The sequence below is a fragment of the Acinonyx jubatus genome, chromosome B3 (assembly GCF_027475565.1).
Source record: "Acinonyx jubatus isolate Ajub_Pintada_27869175 chromosome B3, VMU_Ajub_asm_v1.0, whole genome shotgun sequence".
In the NCBI taxonomy this organism is placed as follows: domain Eukaryota; kingdom Metazoa; phylum Chordata; class Mammalia; order Carnivora; family Felidae; genus Acinonyx; species Acinonyx jubatus.
The window spans coordinates 142,690,940-142,713,407 of NC_069386.1; the positions used below are offsets into that span (position 1 = coordinate 142,690,940).

The 22,468-nt window shown below is 48.6% G+C and overlaps 1 protein-coding gene across 15 annotated transcripts in view; it reads left to right on the top strand.

The window, feature by feature from the left end:
- The window catches only part of KLC1 (kinesin light chain 1), a 52,196-nt gene that overhangs the window by 26,342 nt on the left and 3,386 nt on the right, over positions 1-22,468 (top strand). Inside the window, exons 9-17 of one of the 15 annotated variants that reach the window (XR_008299748.1) lie at positions 128-301; positions 448-547; positions 3,098-3,147; positions 3,227-3,294; positions 4,317-4,425; positions 7,966-8,127; positions 14,499-14,629; positions 19,158-19,227; positions 20,262-20,773. Coding sequence is in view for 13 of the 15 variants with exons in the window: in XM_027066713.2 (XP_026922514.1) it covers positions 128-301; positions 448-547; positions 3,098-3,147; positions 3,227-3,294; positions 4,317-4,425; positions 7,966-8,127; positions 14,499-14,629; positions 19,158-19,227 (864 nt within the window). In the remaining 2 variants the exon portion in view is untranslated. Of the gene's footprint in view, positions 1-127; positions 302-447; positions 548-3,097; positions 3,148-3,226; positions 3,295-4,316; positions 4,426-7,965; positions 8,128-12,163; positions 12,215-12,914; positions 13,501-14,498; positions 14,630-19,157; positions 19,228-20,261; positions 20,774-22,468 lie in introns of those variants that run through there. The other 14 variants (XR_008299749.1, XM_027066713.2, XM_015073363.3 and 11 more) reach the window with 14 other exon arrangements.

Below are 22,468 nucleotides of genomic sequence, written 5' to 3' on the forward strand. Positions count from 1 at the left end.
TGGCATTAAGCCTGGAGGTTAGGCACAGTCCCGTTTCCGTTTAGAAGGATCTTTCTCGTAGGTGGTGAATGGATTGGGTGGGCGTGAAACAAATCAGTGTTTTCTAATACACTCTATTTTGTTCCAGGTTTTGGGAAAGGATCACCCCGATGTTGCGAAGCAGTTGAACAACTTGGCCTTACTGTGCCAGAATCAGGGCAAATATGAAGAAGTAGAATATTATTATCAAAGAGCCCTTGAGATCTACCAAACAAAACTGGGGCCTGACGACCCCAATGTGGCCAAAACGAAAAATAACCTGGTATGTTGATAGAGGCACACTCTGTAGATAGAGCCAGAATTCCTTTTCTTTGAACTTTTGAAGTTTGTTTTGTCATTTAGCCTGTAGGTAAGAGTGTATATTTCATTTGTATATGAAGATTACTGAGTACTTTATTTTCTTTTAAGGCCTCCTGCTATCTGAAGCAAGGAAAATTCAAGCAAGCAGAAACACTGTACAAAGAGATTCTCACTCGTGCACACGAAAGGGAGTTCGGTTCTGTGGATGGTAAGAACTACGCTACTGCTGCTGAGCGTATGCAGTTGCAGAATGCATTAAGAGCGATTTCCTGCTGGAACTTGGTAATACCCAAATCATCCTAATATTTTCAAGGGACAATGTAATTTGAATGTTAGAAATGATTTTGCAGATAGTGCTTAGAGGAGAGGACATGGCACAGCGTGCGTAGTCCTAGGCTCATTCACTCACCTACCAGCCAGTGAGCGTTGGAGAACACCCGCGTACTTGCTCTGGTGTCACCAGTAGCTCCAGTTACCCCCAGGGTGTCGTGCCTCTTGTAGTGAGGGGTGATGGGCCACCCACCCCACATCTTGCCTCATTGCTCTCTCTAGAGTCCAGCCTGGCTTCATGCACAGTTCAGAGCATTAACTCCAGAAAGTCTCTCTGGAGACATCAACGGTTCTGGGATTGTCCTGTCATCCTGGTTCTCAAAGTGCCAGCAGGGATCAGTAGCATCAGCACCACGTGTGACCTGTCAGACAGAAGTGCAGGTTGTCAACCCCATCCCAGGCCCACTGGATTATTAGACTGCCTTAAAGACCCAAGGCCTGTCTCCATATTCCTTAAAGTATCATAGGTACTTAATACACAGTTTTGGAACAAATATTTTGTAGGATTTAAATTGCTCAATAAAACAGTATTTGTATGTTACATAAGGACACCCCCCCCACATCAGGTGTTACATAAAGCATTTGGAATGAGGACAGTTGTTACTGGTGTGCAGGAAACTTCATAATGCATAGGGAAAGAGGTTTTGGTTAATAAGTGTTTTCTTTATCCTTTATTTTTTATGTTTTTTTAATTTATTTAGAGAGAGAACGAGTCGGGGAGGGCCGGGGGGGGGGAGGGAATCAGAGGATCTGAAGCAGGCTCTGTGCCGACAGCAGAGAGCCCAATGCAGGGCTTGAACTCATGAACCATGAGATTGTGACCTGAGCCAAAGTTGGATGCTGAACTAACTGAGCCACCCAGGCACCCCAATAAATACTTTCTTTTATAGAGAGTTCCTAGAAACCACTCTTGAAAGATCTTTGAAGTGTATTAATACTATTTTCCTCCCGTTAGTAAGTGGAGCGGTAAATCTCTTTTACTCTGAGAATCTGGGAATGCCCCAGGCTCACCATTCTGAGCGTGGATTCTGTTTGCAGTTGACACAGGACGGGACAGCAAGCGCCTCCCCAGAGTCGTACAGTTCACAGGGGCTTCCATATCCTCGCCTAACTGCAGAGGCTGTCTGGACTTTGTAGTGATTTCAGGTCCTTTCCTTAATGCTGCTTTTGCAAAATTCTGTTCTTGGGGAATATTTGTTTCCTTATGACTTGCTAGCTTCATTTTGCTAAAAACAGTAGTATAAAGTCCACAGCTAATTGGGTTCCAGTTAAAAAAGCAGTGTTCCTGTATTTGGATTTGCCTTCCATGCACATGTTAAAGCGTAGGACAGAAGGCATTTCTTTTTGGGCAAGATATGTGTGTCCTGTGGCCATCGATGTGTGACCTCCAGTCTCCCAGGGACCTGCTGCTCACGGTGCACATACTGACATGTGCGACCTGTTGTGTCGTCTGGGAGTTGTGCTCTATTAGCTGGTGTGTAGTTGGCTATTCCAGCAACAGAATAGTTCGGAATAGTTCAGTTAGATACAGCTAACCCTGCACCCACAGTGCAGCCTCACATACTGTTCACTCTCTCAAGACCAGTATTTAAAATAGGCTTTAGTGTCCTGTGACATGCCAAGTAACAATCATAGTTCTGTCAGGCAGTCTCGGTGTGTGATCTCGTTTCATTTTCTGAACATTCCTGTGAACTGGATCAAACCTTAATCCATTTTAGGAGTGAGGACACTGTAGACTAAGTGACTTGGGCCAGGGTAGGTGGTTAGTGAGCGGGTGACCTGGTGTGAGCATAGGTTTCTTCCTCGGGAGCCTGAAGCCGGTCCTTGGAAGGTTCCTGCGTGCAGACACGGAAGGTGAAGGTCACCCATGATTTCAAGTGTTTTCCTTCTTTCTGTGCCGATTGATTTATACGATTAAAACCATGCTTTACATATAATCACAAATACTGCTTATTTTTCTTCAGACTTGTACCCTAACCATTTTTCGTGTCATAAAAATATTCTCGTAAATGTCACTTTTCAGACTGCTTACCCTCCCTGGTGTGGTGTGGTGTGGTGTGGTGTGGACACGCTGGTTGTCTAGAAGCGCTGGATGGAGTGGCCTGGTATAGGTTCCGGAAGGTTAAGACCGTAAGGGAGTATCTCGCATCTTTTGCCAGGTTCTCTCCAAGCATCTTATTCCTTTTTCTTGGACTTTTGTTTAATGCTAGCTTTGTCAAATTCTGAATACTCCCCAGTGTTACGTGAAGATTCTAGCACTAAAGTTTCATTGTAGGAGCCTCAGCATTCGTCAGGTTCGGTAGACAGCCGCCAACCTCTGCAGTTACGTCTGATTCTCCAGTTTCTACGGTCACTGAAACCTGGCAGCCTCCCCTCAGTGGGCTCTCCCGTGCTTCGATTTCATAGTATGTTATGTTTTCTCCCCTAGATGAAAATAAACCCATTTGGATGCACGCTGAAGAAAGAGAAGAATGCAAAGTAAGAACACGATGTTTTGAGAGATTTTCTGAATTGAATACGTTGCTTTAAAAATAATTACTCATTTGTTATAATTTAGGGAAAGCAAAAGGATGGGACATCTTTTGGAGAATATGGCGGCTGGTACAAAGCCTGCAAAGTTGATAGGTATGTCTTTTTACCTAGAGAAATAGAACTACTTGGAAGGTGCTAAGTGCTTTAAGGGCAGCTTGTAAATGACCGAACACGTAAAGTTCCGTAAGATGGTGTGCCTGCACAGTCCCCTGTTGTTTCAAATTCCCGTCCAAAAACCTGTAATTTTGTGTTTTAAATGTTCATTTATTTAGAGAGATGGGGAGAGAGTGCTAGAGCATGTGCCTTGGGACGGGGGCAGAGAGAGAGAAAGAGAGAGAAAGAAAGAATCCCAAGCAGGCTCCATGCTGTCAGCACAGAGCCTGATGTGTGGCTTGAACTCACGAACCATGACATCAGTGACCTGAGCCAAAATCAAGCATGGGATGCTTAATCTACACAGCCCTTCAGGCACTGTTTCTTTGTTTCTGTACCTTAAGCGCCTATTATTGTTAATAAGAAAGAAGTCTCTTGAAGTACTTACATATGCTGAAAGGAACTAGGTTTATTTCTAGTTTCTTAGTAAGACTGTGGTTATGGGCAGAGACACACTCTTCTTCACACACGTCGCACTCTTTCTGGCTCCCATGTGCTCATTCCGTCTCCCTCTATGTGGAGAGGAGGGAGACCGTGAACAGCAGCATTAGGAATGCAGTGTCCTCTTTACTGCCCAGCGCAGAACAAGCTCAGCCCCAGGGGAGGCATGATGGCTACTAGCCACACCCAGCACAGTTGTTTCTGTTGCCAGAGGGCCGGGGGACAGCCGCAGCCTGGAAAGCACACGGGCGAGTCCCAGCGGCCACAGGGCTCAGTGCAGCGAGCCCTGGCCCCTCAGAGAGTCTACGGCAAGGGTCGGAGTCACCTCACTCTCTCACACAGCACTGGTAGGCAGGGGATCCTTGGGATAGAAGAACTGTCTTCGAATTTTGCTGCTCGAGAAAGTACTGTAGAAACTTAAGTGTTTCTCACGAACGTGTCTTTTAGTCCTTTAGATTATGTGTTGTTGACAGTTCTGAAACTTGTATTTAATACTCTGTGTATCCTGGGCTTTCCTACAGTCCGACTGTTACAACTACTTTGAAAAACCTCGGGGCACTTTATAGACGACAAGGCAAATTTGAAGCTGCGGAAACATTGGAAGAAGCAGCCATGAGGTCCCGTAAACAGGTCAGTGACATGCCTCCTATTTTTAACTCGCCTGTTAGAGGTGTTTTTTTGTTTTGTAATTAAAAAAACTTTTTTTTTTAATGTTTATTTTTTAAGAATGAGAGAGACAGAGCATGAGAGTTTCTAATATTTATTTCTGAGAGAAAGAAACAGAGTGTGAGGTGGGGAGGGGCAGAGAGAGAGGGAAACAACAGAATCTGAAGCAGGCTCCAGGCTCTAAGCTGTCAGCACAGAGCCTGATGTGGGGCTTGAACCCAAGAACTGTGAGATCATGACCTGAGCCAAAGTCAGACACTTAACTGACTGAGGCACTCAGGTGCCCCAAGATATTTTTTTAAAGTTTATTTATGTATTTATTTTGAGAGAGAGAGAGAGTGCGCGCGCATGAGAGGGGAGGGGCCGAGAGAGAGGGGGACAGAGAATACCAAGCAGGCTCCATGCTGTCAGCACAGAGCCTGATGTGGGGCTTGAACCCAAGAACTGTGAGATCATGACCCGAGCCGAAGTCGGATGCTTAACCAACTGAGCCACCCTAGACGCCCCTCACCGCTTAGAACTTTAATTGAATGGGTTGAATGAGTCTTTTTTTTTTTTTTTTAATATTTATTTATTTTTGAGAGGAAGAAACGGAGTGTGAGTGAGTGGAAGAAGGGCAGAGAGAAGGAGACACACAATCAGAAGCAGGCTTCAGGCTCTGAGCCGTCAGCACAGAGCCCGACGCGGGGCTCGAACTCATGAGCAGTGAGATCATGACCTGAGCTGAAGTCGGACACTCAACCGACTGAGCCACCCAGACGCCCTGAATGAGTCTTTTTTAATATGACTTATCAAAAGCTTGACTTAGAAAATATTTAATATTTTAATTTGTACAAACAAAACTATATTATTTAAAAGGTCGTAACTATAGGGACGCCTGGGTGGCTCCGTGGGTTAAGTCCCTGAACTCGAACCAGGCGTTGGTCTCAGGATCTGGAGTTGAAGCCCCACGTTGGGCTCCGTGCTGGGTGTGAAGCCTACTTAAAAAAAAAAAAAACAGACCCTAACCATGACACCGAAAGCACATGCAGCAAACAAAAACCTCGATTGGTTAGATTCACCAGAATTAGAAACGTGTGTGCACTCAAGGACACTGTTCAGATAGTGAAGATACCCATAGAATGGGTGGAAGTGTTTGCACATCACATCTGATGATGCTCTAGTGTCCAGAATGTATAGAGACAGGAGGATTTCCTAGTTAAAGAATGAGCAGAGGAGGAGGAGCTGAGCAGACATTTTTCCAGAGATGGTGCACAGATGCCCACGGGCGCGGGCGGGTGAAGTGCTCCCCATCGTCAGCCACCACCCTGCTTCACCCCCGTGGGTACGGCTCGAGTGCGACACAGAATGGAACAGGTGTCGAGGGAAAGATGTAGAAGCTGGAGCCCCCATGTCCTTCTGGTGGGGACGCGAGGCGGCACAGCCACTATGGACAGCAGCGTGGTGGCTTTGCAAGAAGGTGAACATGGGCTCATCGGAGCGTTTTCCTTCATCTACTGAGGCGTTTAGTCATGTGAAATACGGTGTGAGGAGATGGAGGGAGGGGTGCCCTTCGTGCCCTTTAATGAGCAGCTTTCAGAGTAATGAGTAAGTGTGTTAACCCTGTGTGTGTATGTGTTTTTGTGTTACCTTGTGGGCACACATGAGCGTGTGTATGTGTCTGTGTAAATATATAAAAATGTATGTAAAGATGGCACGTCTGGTTTTGTCTTATATCTCTTTAGGACTGGAGAGGCAGGTGTGAGTTTTTCCCTCCACCCCCCGCCTCTTTCTTAAGTTTATTTTATTTTTGAGAGAGAGACAGGGAGAGAGAGTCTCAAGCAGGCTCTGCACTGTCAGCACGGAGCCCAATGTGGGGCTCAAACTCACAAACCATGAGATCATGACCTGAGTGGAAAGAAAGAGTTGGCCGCTTAACCACCCGAGCCACCCGGTCGCCCCAAGTTTTTCCCTCTTGAATGGTACATATGTAGGCGATTATGTGTTTGCTGGTTTATTGCGCTTTTTGTCTGGGGTTAAAGTGACCCGTGTATACCTTAGAATTCTTTTTCTGAACAAAATCTGTGCGGACTGAGGAGAGAAAACCCAGGCAGAGTTGGTACCAATGATGTGTCCCAGCCTGTGCCCCTGGAGGAGCCCCTTTCTTAAGTCTGGCCATACTTCCTGGGTCTTCTGACTCTGAAAGGCTGCTTGGGAGCTTGGCATGCACAGGGGAGAGCGCCTGGAGGCGTTGGGAGGCCTGGTGGGGGTCTGGCTGTGTGGGGCTGCATGGCATTCGGGCACAGTGCCCACGTTTGCCACCCCTGGGGATGGAAGGTGGCTTCCACCGCCTTGATGCTCATCCCAGCTCTAGACTTCTATGACCTGTCATCAGGATTAGTGCCAACAATCCAGGCTTTGTTTTAAAGTACCAGGATGATGTTTATCAACTGAGCGGAGTCTGGGGATCAGGAGTTGTAGAAGCTTAAAGAAGGGGATTGTCAGTGCTTTACTGAGAAAGGTCTCCTCCTGCCTGGTGAGGGGGCACGTCCGCTTTACCGTAAAGTCACATTAGTACATCATCTGTCTGGGATTTGTACCTTTTGAGGAAGACCCTGTGGGAGTCAGCACAGTATTTGCACGAGCTGTTGGGGTTGAAATCCCATTTAGAGTACAGATCGTTAGAACTGAAACGCACCCGGAGAACAATCTGTGCTGTGTTGAGTGCAGCGAGGTGTTAGCTCAAGTGTGGGGGAGGCTGTCCCTGCCGCAGGAAGTGAAGTGAGTGCTGCTGCCCTCTCTCCCTGACACTGGGGCCGTCTGGGCATTGTCCCGGCAATGTCTGATGACACTTGGCAGACGGAGAGGTTGAAAGGGTTCCGCACTCGTGAACCTGCCTCCTAGGTTCTGTCTTGAACGTGTCCTTGCTCTTTGGCACATCTGTCCCAACTGCCCATCCACAGGTCCTTTCTTGGGGAGGGCGTTTCAGGTTTGTATGTGTCAGTTCATTTCCTTGTAAATACTTCAAGTGTGCAGTTTGCTTGCTGGAGTCCAATGTTTGTTGTTTTTTTATTTTTATTTTTTTATTTAAAAGTTTTTTTTTTTAATGTTTGTTTATTTTTGAGAGGCAGAGAAACAGGGCACGAGCAGGGAAGGGGCAGAGAGAGAGAGAGAGCGAGACAGAATCCGAAGCAGGTTCCAGGCTCTGAGCTGTCCGCACAGAGCCGGTTGTGGGGCTTGAACTCACGAATTGCGAGATCATGACCTGAGCTGAAGTCAGATGCTTAACCAACTGAGCCACCCAGGCGCCCCTATTGTTTTTTAAAATTTGAGGTAAAACTAACCGAGTGGAATGCCTAAGTGTTAGGCGTACGTTCCTGAGAATCACTGCTCGGAGTTTTTCTTTCCAGTGTTTAAGAGCTGTTTTGTTTTTCTTTTCCTTAGTGAAACTTAACTATCTTAGAAATCCTTAACAAAACTTAAGTTCTAATGGATCAAACCCTTTCCCCCTTGCCTGGCTCACAGGGTCTTGACAATGTTCACAAACAGAGAGTAGCTGAAGTGCTGAATGACCCTGAGAACATGGAGAAGCGGAGAAGCCGGGAGAGCCTGAACGTGGACGTGGTCAAGTACGAGAGCGGCCCTGACGGAGGGGAGGAAGTGAGTATGAGCGTAGAGTGGAACGGGGTAAGTACAGTACACAGCCGCCGGCATGCTCGGCCAGGCGCTCTGTCCCCGCGTCCCCCGGCCGCGGCCTGGGCCAGTGTCCTGCAGGGGTGCCTGCCAGCACTTTCCTCTTGTCTTATGTGCCAGACACTTGCCTGTTCTCAAATTACGTACAAAATTAAGATTTCTGTAAGTTTTTACCTTCTGCTAATGATGAAGTCTGTTATTTGTTTGAAGTGGTAATTTTCTTCTCCATAGGAACCCATGAAAGCTGTTTGGCTTAACTTTGAGCACTTAAATGCTGATTGAGTGTCCTGGTTATTTAAAGCATAATCCATAACCTGGATTTATTTTAATATTAGGATTAGCGTGGCAGATAACTAACTCGCTTTGTTAACTTAACCCATTTTCATCGCTAACTCCAGCGCTCCTAATTTCACTGACCAGGCTGCTGTCGATTTTGTTAGAAGTAATTCAGATTCCTTAAAGGGAGATGATGTTGTCAAGTAGAACTTGTCTCTAGGAAAGAACAGGTTGGGATGGCTGCTGTTCGTGTCCCACCTCAGTGCTGAATATCATGTTTCCCCTGGGGGTCCAGGGGCTCATCTCTCCACTGCCATCTGCCAGAGGTTCTCGGACGCAGAACTGCAGAACTCGTGCCTGTGTTTGGGACCTATCCCTCCAGGCTCTGCCTCTGGGTTTCACGACTTTGCCTTTATGGATGTTCTTACCACTGCTGTTTACCCAGTGGTTGCCGAAGAGCGTGTGGCCTTCTGAACATTTTTTTTCTAGTGTATTTTGGTCACACGTGGGTAATATTTTTGTCTATTGAGCTGGTATCTGTGGGATTTTGCTTTTATCAGAGAGGACTGAAAGCAGGATTAGCTTTAACGCATCCAGGTGCACTCTCGATTTTTTTATCATTATTATTTTTTGAAGTTGTGGTCCAGTTTGATTAGCTGATATGGTGCAGATGTTTTGCCAAATAGTAGTTTCGGGTTTTTCTATACTCCATCTTTTTGAGTGTATTTATTTGGGATTTTTCTATAGCTGTAGTGGTTTGGTAAGGATTAGCATTCTAAGCAGACACTTTGTACGTAATGTTAGGGGTCAGAGTTTCAGAAAGAACATCTTTTGACCGTCTTTATCTGGCAGCTGCCTCGCTTTGGGTTTTCCTGTGCCAAGACAACCAATCAGCATCCGCTTTGACCATCCCCCTGTCGTGCTGTAGTCCAAACAAAACGACGATGGCGCAGGCCCTCCTCTTGCCCACATCTGGCCACACTGTGTACTGTACTCTCCCCATGGTTCCTGTCGTCCTGCATGCCTGTGTAGAGGGCCACGTCCCTTCTCCAGCCTTTGGAAGCCAGGGTGCAGATTTGATACTCTCGAATGAAGTTCTGGAGGAGCTGTTTCTTGAGACAGTATTTCTAGGTCAACCTTCCTGTGAAATCCTATCATAAAGTTATTGACAACGTGGAGTTGTGTTACGTCTTCAAGACTGAGACTCAGGGATGAGGGAGAGGCGCTTCCCATCCAGGGTGGAGGGCTGGTAGGCAGCTAGTCAGGCCTGCTGCGGGGTCCCAGAGGCCGTGGGCACAACAGTCACTCCTCTGGAGCACACGCTTGGCCCTCTTTCCATTTCACATTTCCCGTCTCACTTTGGACATGCTCTCACTTAGGACGCTCACACGCCAGGCTTTGGACCCCTTTTTACTTGACATTAGACACTAGGAGCTCTGCATCTTTGACAGGATCCATCACAGGGCTCATTGATTGGCTGTGGAGTCCATTGGCTGAGAGAATCTAGATTCCAGATCTTAAGTCCTTCCTAAAACTCGCTTTGAGCAGCAGAAGGATCCCTTTTTTCAGAGTCTCAGCTCAAACAGTGGCGACTTGAGAACTGCCCAGGTTAACCAGGCGGGGAGCCTCCCAGGTTGGCGTGAACACCGCTGGGCCCCCGAGGCCCCTGCTCACATTCAGTCCGCCCTCACCTTTGAGGGAAAGCCATAGCTCTCAGCTTCTGAGGTGGTGGTACTGAGCTGTCCTGATACATGGTCGAAGTTTCATTTTCAAAGCATCCTTGTTCTGCTTTAAGAAGAGACCTGATAAAAGGCAGTATGCACCCTTGCATTTTTTTTGAGTCAGCCTGGTTGAGGGGTAGTTTTGTGCAACCAAAGGAGCCCGGTTTAAGTGTCAGCTTCCAGTGAGAAGCTGGTAGACTGCAGTCCCCACGTTAGTCTTTGTCCAGGTGTGAGAACAAGTGTCTCTTGCCCTCTGTGTATGAGTGCGGAGTTCCCCCAGATGACAACGGGTTTAAGGACCGTTGCCACCTGCAAGTGCTAACCGGTGTGCCACAAGAGTTTCTAGTGTTACACAGTCCAGATAAACTAGAAACGAGTTGGGAGTTGAGGTGGGTGTCAGGGCTAGGCCTGTCCTCTGTAATTTCACGCCACAAATCGTGAGTTTCTGTTGGTGGCTTCAGGGTTTTCCTGGCTTATTTTATCATCCCAAGAACCTGTTTTACATTTATGAGAAAATGCCACCTAGATTTTATGTTGGCGTTCCACATTAGAGTTTTTAAGTCTTTGAAAAACGGTTTCAGTGCTCTTTAAAAAGTTTAAAAACCGCTACCTTAGGAAAAAGCATCGTGTCGCTCTGTCGGGCAAGTGCTAGTCTAGTGGGGAGGATGGCGGGCGTAGGCCTGGCTGCCCGGTTCCGTGATCAGAGCCGCTGATGCCAGACTGAGTACGTGTCCTCATTCTCCACACTCAGAAGTAACGTCTAAAACAGAGGGCAGCTAGTCCGAGATCAGGCACACTAGGCATAGTTGCTCCCTGCAGATAGTGGAGTCTGGGTCTCAGCACAGGACTGAATTCTGTGCTATTAAAATGCAAGAAAAGTAAGGTTACTGGATATATTGTAACAATTCATAGGAAATTTTTGGGTCAAATTCTTAGGGAAGTGCAGTTCTGTTCTTTTAGGTATGTACCATAAAGATTGTGATTAAAGTGTGACTTCCTCAAACTTATTTTTGTACAAAGTGTACAGATCTGAAAAGCATTGTCAAGAGAAGCCCGAGTTCTCTTTTATGGTCCTGCTAAAAATGCAGATGCTGTGTGCACAGGAATGCTTCCTGATACATCGGATTCCCTTTACCCTCTGTCCACACGGCTTTGTGTTCACTGAGGGCTGGTTCCCTTCAGATACACGGGAGTCCCTGGGCTGCCTGGTTACTAAGCAGTCGTATCTGCAGCCATGCCACGAGGGCCCCAGGAGACCTCACATGAGGACCCAGGGCCCCCAAGTCAGTCTTCTGCGCTCTGTCTCGATTCGCGCTGCCAGTGCCCTGCAGGCTCCTTCAAGGGGAGCCCGCCCACCTCCCTGTGTTAGTGCTCGCGAGAGCTTCTGATCCACTGAAGTCTTGCCCGAGATTATGAGGAATGGGACAGTACATGCTGTTAATTAGAAACAATAGGCTTTTTACTTTTAAAAGTTATATTAGGAACACAACTAGAATGTAACAAAAAATAGCAAATCACCTGAAATCTGTACTTAATAACTACTGCCCTGTTTTTCTCAGCCAATACGCTATACACTTCTGTTCAGAAACCCACTTTTTTGACGTAAATACGCTTTCATGGCGGTCAGTGGAAAGTAGTAGAGGCCCCCTGAATAGAAGCCCACCAGGGTTGGGGCGGGTTCCCACCGCACTTCCCGCTGGTTCTGGATGGCGAGGGGAGGGTGGGCAGCCTGCCCCAGCGCCCCTTCCCCAGCGGGGGGCTCCTTCCGGAACCTGGGTCCTGTGGGCCTGCGGGGGAGGGGGATGTTCACCGTGAAGTCCTTCTCCCAAGGTCCGCGGCGGGTCTGGTCCGGGAGCGCTGCCAGTAACACCGCTGGAGCGTAGCGATGAGTTGGGGGGTGAACAGCAGGTGTACGGTTTGTGGAGTTAACGTTTTAATGTCCTTTTTCTGAAAGACCAACAAGAACTTATGTTTTCTTGTCCTCCCAGCATTCGTGGGGAGTTGGTAACAAATTTTATTTTTCCATTTTAAAGATGAGAAAAATGAAGCTCGGGCTGGTTAAATGACTTGCTCAGCGTCCCATGGTGAGTCAGAGCGGGCAGGGGCTCAGGTCCCCGCTGTCTGGGGCTTCGGTACAAGACCGTTGGGTTTCCAGTCTGCTGAGACCCAGGATGCATTGCTGCCTGTGGAATCCATTTTCCATAACTAATTTTATTTTGGATCACCGACTGCATGTTTAAAATGTGCTGAAGATTCTTAAAGTCCGTGGTTTCTTAAAGTTTCTGAAATGTCTAAACTGTTAGTGCTTTCAAGGGAAAGTCCTCCCTGATTTCAGAGAGAACTTTATAGTCTAGGGATGCAGAAGGATTTCCGACGAAGTTAAAGATCATGAACGTGCCATTCCCGTGTGTAGCCTCTTTTTCCGGTGACTGTCAAGTCATTTCATTGTGGGATCTCCTTTATGGACAGTTGCCGGAAAACCTCGTTACAGTAAGTACCATGGAGATTTCTAGCACAGTGCCAAGCCATGCTCTGAAACTGGAGTTTTATTTTGATGGCAGGAGTAACTAGTCTTAATAAGGTATGTGACCGATAACGTGTGGCCCGGTGCCTCTTTGTGCCCGGCTGATAGGAGCAGGCAGAAGGTAATCCCAGATACTGAAGCGGTTCAGAGCACCGCTGAGATCCGTGACCTAGAAATACTGTGAGCCGCGCTGTGCTCGTGGGGGTGGCTCTCTGCTCACAGCGGTTTCACTGGGCTCTCTCTCCGTTTCTGTCTGACAGGCCTAGCTGCCCTCTGTGACGCTCACACTGTCTCCTGCATGACGGGCGGCTCCTCCGGCTTTACTTCCCTCTCCAGTGCTGACTGCTGTGTGTAGCAATCCCCTAGGATTCTTGTCAGAGCTCCACCTCTCTGTGACTGGCCATCCCTTTCGGTGCTGCTGTCCTTTCGGGGGGTTCCTTATCTCTGTATACATGTAGCTTTGCCAGATATGTACTTAGTAATATAAACTGTGTTAATAAAAACCATTTACCGTGTGATACATGAGTTTAAAACTTAAGAGCGATTAGCTGTTCACTTTGATAAAAGGTAGTTAGAAGTACCCGCAGGTGTTGATGCAGTGGCATGACAGTGACCGTGGACGCTAGCTAGGCTGTAAGAGTAGGGCATGTGCCGCCCCCGTCGCACTCCGAGACCTGGTGAGGCCCCCCGGGCCCCGGGCTCTCCCCTTAGGATCTCGCTCAAGTAGCATTTGCTGTGTCGTCTCTGTGAAATTTTGGCGGTTTGGCTCTTCTCCACTAACCCTTCAGTGGTCAGTGATTCGTGTACTTGTGTCTTTCTAACTTCTAATAAACTCACTCCAACTGACCTGTGTCTTCGTGTCTGTCTGCTTAGTGGGGCTTTTCACTTTTTCCATGGAATGCGGCATTGTGTGGCTTCTTGAGGGAACGGGGCTACTGTTAATCTTACTAAGTCATTCGTTCTGAGAATAAAAGTTGCTACAGACAATTTTTTTACTCTCTGTTCTTCATTTTCACATCCAGATAACTGCCAAACGTTTCACTTGTTAATGTCTGAGTCCATTGTGATGAAAGCTGGGCAGTCTTTTACTTCCCACAAGGTGTTTGAGGGTTTTTAGTTTTTGTATGGAATGAACATTTTATTTCATTTTCCAACCTCACTTATAATCCAACATTTAATAAAACTTTTTAAAAACTCACTGAAGGGGCGCCCGGCTGGCTCAGTCAGAAGACCATGCGACTCTCAATCTTGGGGTCTTGAGTTTGAGCCCCACCTTGGTGGAGGGTCGGGGAGGGGGGACTTATAAATAAATAAATACATGAGAATTTTTACAAAATTATAAAATTTACTAAACAAGCAGTATACCTAAGTATTGTATTTACATGGAATTGTTAAAAAGAAGTTGTCTCTGTCAGCTCAGCGTTTGGGGTCCAGTACTGTTACGTGGCCCAGATGCTTCTGTTTTTATTAAACGTGGAATTTGATTTTGGTGATCTTCCAAGAAGCAGCCTTCATTTTCTTAAGACTTTTTCTGTGTGTGGTTACCTTTTGTTTTGAAACAGCAGTAAAACTTGGGGGGATTTTTTTTGTTTGGATGTACTTCTTAATGTTCAAATGTTCTCATGGTCATTGGATTATCTTTAATGAGATTTAAAATGGATCGAGTTCTATTTCAAGTGTGTTTATATGCATGGCAAGTTGGTAATTTCTGTAGCAGTCGCATTGCCAGCATCACAGACAAGTAGGTCAGCCGTGACGTGAATTCTTGTTTTCATGCAGCTCTGCCTCTTGGGAGGTCGGCGGAGGACCGTCTGCGGTTTCACATTTGTTCACATTTCTTTCAGGACGGCACTGGATCTTTAAAGCGCAGTGGCTCCTTTAGCAAACTCCGGGCTTCCATTAGACGCAGCAGTGAGAAGCTGGTTAGGAAGCTGAAGGGAGGAAGTTCTCGAGAGAGTGAGCCAAGGAACCCCGGGTAACTATCTGCAGCCCCGCCGGGTGCCCAGCGGGCCCTCCTCCCCCAAGACAGCGGTGCCCGGCGGGCCCTCCTCCCCCAGGACAGGCTGAGGGATGACCGAGGGCCTTCCGTGCAGAGGCCGAGAGGGCGGATGCCTTCAGAAGACATCTGTGCAAATCTTTGACTTTGTGGCATGTTCAGAGGAAGCCTTAGTGGTGGAAAGTGGGAACTTTGTATTAAAACACCCGAGCGTATTCACTTGTTTACTCTAGACAGGCGTTACTTATTTTTAAAATTAGCACTTGTTCATATCCTTTAAAATTAATTTTTAGTTAAAAAAAATAACATTAGTTTTTAAAATCCTTTTAAAATCAAATGATAACTGTGATTGTATTAAGCCCACACGGGTATTAATACAGGAAGAAAAATTGTTTTAAATAGAAGGATGACAGTTTCAAGACTTTGTTATAAGGTGTTTCTTCAGGAGATTAAAAAACAGATTTCCCACGTGTTTAACAAAAGGTACACTCCTGCGTCCTGGAGTCTTTTGAACAATAACATGTAAGTTGTCAAAGGAATTTGGTTCTGAGGCATTCTGGTTTTGATCGGGTGTGTCAGCAGGAGATCGGCTGTTAACAGTGTGCATTTCTGGGTCACTGCTGGGGTCAGCATCCTGTTTGGGATGCATTTCTCACAGAGGCACTGTTTTTTCTGCTCTTTGAAGCTCTCAGTTCCTGAATGGGGCCTGCTTTTTAGAGATGGACTCTCAGTGAGACCCTGTCGTACACCTGATCCCACCGTCCGCTCTGCGGGCGACGAGTCGCCCACTGCTGGGGCACGGGGTCCCCTCCCGTACGTGCTGGAGATACCGAGGGGAGGGGCTCTTCCCGCTGCTTCCCTTGCTGGTCCCAGAGGTGTCCGGTCTCGTTCTTCTGATCTCTAGGCCCGGGGAGCAGAGCCCTGGGGCTGCCGGCCACCCTCGGCCCCACTCTGCCTGTGGCTGCACACATTGCTCGATGGCTCGCGAGGCAGGAGGCGCGATTTGGTTGTATAGGTGGCTGTCCCCCTGCTTCCCAAATGTTCGCGAGCCCGTTTCCGTGGAGGGAGTTTTATGGGCTCCACACATTTGTTCTCAAACTACCTGGAAGGAGCAGTGTGGGAAGCCGGTCAGGGTTTCTGGGATACATGAGGCTTAGCAGCAGGTTGCCGTCCTGCCCTGCCGACGGTGCCCGAGGGCCTGGGACCCGACAGGAGCGTGCATCAGGGAAACAGGTTTTAATTTGCCTTTGGGATAAAGTGCTTGTTTTAAAATATTTACAGAACTAAATGATAGGTCATCGTTTGCCTCACCGAGTTTTGAAAGTGTAAACTTTTTTTTACTGCGATGCGAGGATGCGCACAGACTGTTGTGCGGTCGCCCAGTTACGTTCCCAGGGCGGGTCTGGGAGCCGAAGAGATTTGTGTCACCGTGTGGGCGGCTCCTCCAGGGCAGACACCCCGGCTACCAGGGGTGCTGGGTGTTCTGAGACTCTTTAAGTGCAGAGCCCTGTGACATGGACCTTCTTCCCACGTGACGGAGCCCACAGTGTTTCTCCTGGTCTCATCCGTGTTTTCTGTCTCGACGGTGACACAGAGGCAGGGACCCTCTGCAGTGCGGCACGGGTTGCGGTGCCAGGACGCTGTCCGCCTGACGCCACACTTCACATCTAGCACTTTTCCTCTGGTGCTCGAGGTGATGCCTTACTGAACTTTACGAAAAATTAATGATCTTAGAAATGTTATTCCATGAAGTGCAGAAAACTGAGTACTCTTTCTGGGTACAAGTGACCATGTTCATTAACTGGACAGGTGGTTCTCCAGCCACAGCATCAGCATCTCGTGGGGGTCGGGTGGGGTTGTGAACAGACTGTCAGGCCCCACCCCACCCCTATGCTAGTGCCTTTCTAGCAAGTTCCCAGCAGGTGCTAGTGCTGCTGGTCCAGGACCATGGTTTTTTTTTTTTTTAAACTTTTTTTGATGTTTATCTTCAGAGTGATAGAGCAGGGGAAGGGCAGAGAGAGGGGGAGACACGGAATCTGAAGCAGGCTCAGGCTCTGAGCTGTCAGCACAGGGCCCGACTCCGGGCTCGAACCCACGAACCGCGAGTTCATGACCTGAGCCGAAGTCAGACGCTTACCCAGCTGAGCCCCCCAGGCACCCCAGGACCACCTTTTGAGACTCACTGAACTGGGCATCCTTCTTGTGTTGCACACCCCGGTGTAAAACACTGAGTGTGAATGCAGCAGCTCCAGGAGGCTGGGGAGACCTGCTGGGAAGGCACAGTTGTTGTTACTTTCATCTTGTAAGGAAAGGGAATTTGAGGAAGAACGTTGAATGGCTTTTTTACAGAATGCCAACCAGCAAAAACGTATGAACAAAGTGAGGGCTCATGGGGGGTGGAGGGGAGGGAAAAAGGGGTGATGGGCAGGGAGGAGGACACTTACTGGGATGAGCACCGGGTGCTGTATGTAAGGCAATTTGACAATACATTAAAAACATAAAATTTAGAAAAATATGCATAACAGGTGAAAAAAGCCAATTTGCTGTTTAACAGAGTAATTAAATGTGGCAGAATATAACTTCCTTTTCATTTTCTTTGATTTTATCCTTCGTTTTTGGGTAGTTACGTAGAGAAAAACTTGTTCAGAAGTGTAGCAACCTGTGGGATACGTTGGGATGTTTTTGGTTTTTCTTTTTATCCTGGTTGGGGCATTTTGGGAGTGTGTTTTACTTGAGAATAAGTAAATTAAGGTCTGTGGTTTTGGTGTAGTTTATTCAATGAGAACTTGGTAAATACCTGTTGTTTGCCGGGCGCTGTGCTCACAGTTGATGCTGGGCACTCGTGTTGTGACCCAGGCCTTGGTCCACGTTCCTAGTGCATTTCGTATGTGTCTGGTTGTGCTAATCCTTCGGATCTGTGCTTCAGTGTCACAGCTCTGCCCTCAACTCATAGGGTAAATAGTGTGCCCTGTGTCATAGGTGGTTCAGGTACATAATTACAGTTCCTATTGCAAACATTTAAAGAAGAACCCTTGAGGGGCGCCTGGGTGGCTCAGTTGGTTGAGCATCCAACTTCAGCTCAGGTCATGATCTCACGGTCTGTGAGTTCGAGCCCTGAGTCAGGCTCTGTGCTGACAACTCGGAGCCTGGAGCCTGCTTCCAAGTCTGTGTCTCCATCTCTCTCTGCCTCTCCCCTGCTCATTCTCTGCCTCTCTCTCTCTGTCAAAAATAAATAAAGTTTAAAAAAAAAAGAAAAGAACCCTTGATATTGGTTATTTTAACTTGAAAAGCTAAGGGGACTTTCTGTTTGAGGGCATCCCTGGTAGTGGTAAGCAATTATGGTAACTTTATCCATAATTTAAGTTTGGGTTTTAGGTTATTTTGCAGGATATTGCATCAAGTATTTTAAAGGTATCAAATGGGGGAAAAAAGTAAACATTGAAATCACTGTATTTCCTTAAATGTAAAGCATGAAATTTCTCTTAAATTTTAATTTAAAAAAAATTTGCTTTTGAGAGAGAGTGCGAGCATGAGCCTGGGGTGGGGGGGTGCGGGGGCAGAGGGAGACACAGAATCCAAAGCAGGCTCCAGGCTCTGAGCTGTCAGCACAGAGCCTGATGTGGGGCTTGAACTCATGAACTGTGAGATCATGACCTGAGCTGAAGTTGGATGCTTACCCGACTGAGCCACCCAGGTGCCCTAAATTTTGGTTTCTAAGCTTTGGAGTTTATTTTACTAGTAAAAAATTGGTTTTCCTTTTAATATAGAAAAAAATATAAAATACACGAACGTATATATGTATCTGATCTCAACAGTGAGCTTCGATTGTCTTTCTTTTACATGGTCATTCCGGGTGAGTGTTGGGATTTGGAGGAATCCCCAGGCTCCCTTCTTTAAAAAATTTTTTTAATGTTTATTTTTAAGAGATAGAGCACGAGTGGGGAGAGGCAGAGAGAGAGAACAACACAATCCGAAGCAGGCTCCAGGCTCCGAGCTGTCAGCACAGAGCCTGACGCAGGGCTCGAACCCACAACCCACGAGGTCGTGACCTGAGCCGAAGTCGGATGCTTAACCGACTGAGCCACCCCCCCACCCCCAGCTCCCTTCTTAAATCAAACCTGACACAAAGGCTTGTGCTGAGTCTGAGGGTGGCACTGGCCAAGCCTCTCAGCTCCTATACGTGCCAGGCTTCACAATGTGACGACATAATGACACTTGGAATTTACACACACTACCTGAAGACAGATACTTGGCAGAGAAAGTGCTTTTTTTCCTGTGGGGCTCTAAATACAGTTAGAGCTGGGGCGTCCGTGCTAAGAATTGGGCGGACATCCCCATCCGAGCGAGATCTAGGCTCGCTCTCCATCAGGGATGGTGCCAGGGACTCCCCCATGGTGTCCCCCCATGGTGACCGGGGCCTTTGAGGGGTGTCTTTGCCATGTGTCCTGCTCCCGGTTAACTGATGTGCCGATGGTTTGTCCTTTGCATGTCTACCGCCCGGTTGCAGCATGAAGCGTGCCAGTTCTCTGAGTGTCCTTAACGTGGGTGGCAAGGCAGCCGAAGACCGTGGTTTCCAAGTAAGGAGCCCTGCCCCACTTAATGCCCTTGACCGCTCAGGCCTACTTCGCCGGGCGGCTGCTGTTTGAGCAGCCGTGGGGACGTTTCAGTATTTCTGAGTCTTAGATAAAGAGGCGTTGTAACGATATTTCTGTATTCTGCATTAATTTGAGGAGGTGAATTATGGGAATGTTCACATTGTGAACGTTCTCAGTATATTAATTACCGATCTTTAAGTTTGATTAGCCTAAGTAAAATTTAAATATTCTGATAAAGTAATATCAGAATTTGGCCACTTAATTTTTGTTACTAATTTGTATGATTTTAGCCTGGGGTAAGTTTGTAAGTAATTGTCTAGTTACACTGTTGTTTAGCATCTTACAACTTTTCAGAACTTTACAAATGTAAGTAACTGACGTAATGTCACTTTTACACTCCATCTTTAGCGCTTTTTTTTTTTTTTTAGCTATGTGAGGCTTGCACGAACCCATCACATTTAAAACTGTTGGCACCTTGTCTATCAGAAATGGCCTTTTTGCTGCTGTTAAGCGTCCAGTGTGGCTGTCGGGGTGCGGCCCCGTGTGCCAGGCAGACCAGCAGCTGAGCTTATGGGGAAAGAGAACCTTCTCAGCCAGACCTGCCCGTCATCACACCCATTAGCAGCTCCCCAGGTGCCCCAGCCCAGCTGCTAGACTCCTGGACGCTCACCGACAGGAACAGGCCTTCCTCCCCAGCCTGCACCCGTGGGGGCGGCTGTTTCCAGGGGCCTCTCAGCAGACCTTTGGTGAGAAGATGCGAGACGCCAGTGGTGTCTGGGCATATTTTGAGCGTGCCTGGTAATGAGAATAAAAGAGGTGTCGTCTCCAAAGGTCTGGGGCAGCCAGGTCCCCTCACCCATGTCTCTCGGTGTTGGCACCTGCGTACGTGAGCGTCAGGGCTCTCGGAGGTTGACCTAAGGGTTGTGCAGCCATTGTTACAGCTCTGAGACCACTTGAAGCTGGCGTCATTTGACGCACGGGTCGCGTATAATTTTTCTGTTTGTTTTTTCACGCAGGAACGAAATGATTATCTGGCAGACTCGTGAGCTCCGAGTGCCAGCCACACTGACCTGGCCCACTGAGGGTCGGGGCAGAGCTAGATAAAAATCCCCGAGACTTAACGGGGACACTGAGACCCTCAGAGCTTTGCCAAGCTCCTCTACTCTGCCCGGGACTCACCTCCCCAGTGACTTCCTTTTCTAGGTGGTGACCTCTACCACCTCGTGGCGGTTTGCCCCGAATTCTGTTAAGCTGCCTGCAGTCCTAGTGAGCTAGAGCTGCTGGAGCGTGAGACTGGCCAGGCGTGGCGCCGGCAGCCTCAGCGGGTTTGGGACTGGCCGCTGTTCACGGACACTTGTACTTTCTGCCACTACGCGAAGATCTGTTTGCAGTTTTAGTATTGTATTAAGGCTATAAATGAAGACTCCGGAACCTTAAACTGCATCTTTCTAGAATGAGCATCTGATGGTCTGGGGCCATGCTGCCTGGAATTAAGAGGACAGTTGGTGCTCAGAGCTGGGAGAGACAGGTGACCCTCTGGTGGGGGTGGGTCTCTGCTGAGTCCCCAGTCCTGCCGTGTGCCCCCCCACCGCTGGACTCGCATGGGTCCCACCCCTCTGGGGCCCAGCTCCCCTCTCCTGGGCCCTGTACACTTAGCATGTAGGCATGCAGGCTTAAAAAAAGATTTTCTTTGTAGGGTTAGAACGGTTCCCAATCAACCCTAAGGGAATCTGCCAGACTAACTGGCCGGTGAAGAAAATACTGCACAAATACTGTTCATAATTCCGGATGACAGCAGCTGTAGGAAGGGGCGCGTCCAGGCCACCGAGCTGGAGTAGGACGACTCATCACTTAGCTCTGAAGGGGATCTGAAGAACTTGGGGTACCCTGGGAGATGCTGCACATTTGGACTTTCTTTTAATGTCATGTTACCGGAGGGGTCACAGCAAGGGCACTTGCTGCCCCCCCAGCCCCCTGCTCCGAAATTGCACCATGCTGGGGTCCGTGCTCCCCGGGGGCCCTCCGGCGGGGCTCACAGGGCACCTCGGCACTCGCTGTACAGACTCCCTGGGGGTCCCCACGGGGGCACCCACCTGCTGCACGTGTCCTTCAGGCCAGGCGTGGATTTGGGGCTGCGGGCTGGAGGTGGCAGCATGCCGGGGTCTGGGGGCTTTGTTGATGGGTGTCCTGTGATAATACCAGAGCACGTGGCCTAGACCACCTGTTTGGGACACTGCTCGCTCCCCCCCCCCCCCGGGAGGCCAGTGTGCAGTGCCTGGGCCCGGTCTTCTGTGGCCGCGCCTCCTTCCTCAGCGTCTGGCTGGCTGGGCTTTGCAGCCTCCGGCTTCGTAACCGTTGTCCACTCTGCAGGCTGCGAGAGACCGCTGCCAACAGAGTGGGCTGTGTGTCCACACGGGCACTGTGCACTTTGAAGTTCCCGTTTGAGGGGCCGGGGAGCGTGGTGTCACCTGTGGAGCAGGACAAGGGCTGTCCCGTCTCCCCTGTCTCCTCCATCGGAAGTGCTCTTCCAGCCACGACGCTGATCCGATACATTGGAAACCTACCCCCTTTCCCTTAGTGACAACGTCTCCCTGGGAAACCAGGACATTCAGGAAGGATACACGTGGGGCCAGGGGTAGGATTTAAGCTCCCATGTGGGGGAAACGGGGCCCCGCCTGTGAGCCCGCCAGCCCCCTTCTCTGAAGGCCAGCTTGCCTTTGTGGGGCTGTGAGGAGCCACACAGCCTCCTTACACCGCGTCGTAAGAAACCGTCATGTTTCAGAGGGGACGCTGCCTGGAAATGTGTAATTTCTGATTTTTGAGCTTGTATCAAAACAAGTGAGCCTGGTTGTCCTCTGCTCATTTGTCTGGCCGTCTGGATTTTAATGTTCTCGAGGAGGAGAAGCAGTGGGGGCGGCCGGCCCTCCTCTTCAGTGTTTTCCTCTCCCGGCGAGGGGGCCTCGGGCCGTCGAGTTAGAGGTCCCTGGCCAGAGGACAGGCAGGAAGTGACGTGAGCCGGCTCTGTGGGTCTGAGGGGGAGGTTGTGGGAGGGCTGGGCCGTCCGCCCTCGGCTCTCCCCAGGGTCTCTGTGTTTACAGTACTGGAGGGAGTCAGGTAGTTCTTTCCCGGAACTCGAAGAGATTCAGGTCATGTTTGGTCAGAAAGCTGCTAGGAATATCACGTGATGAGAAATTCAGCGTTTACAGCAATCTATAAATATTGC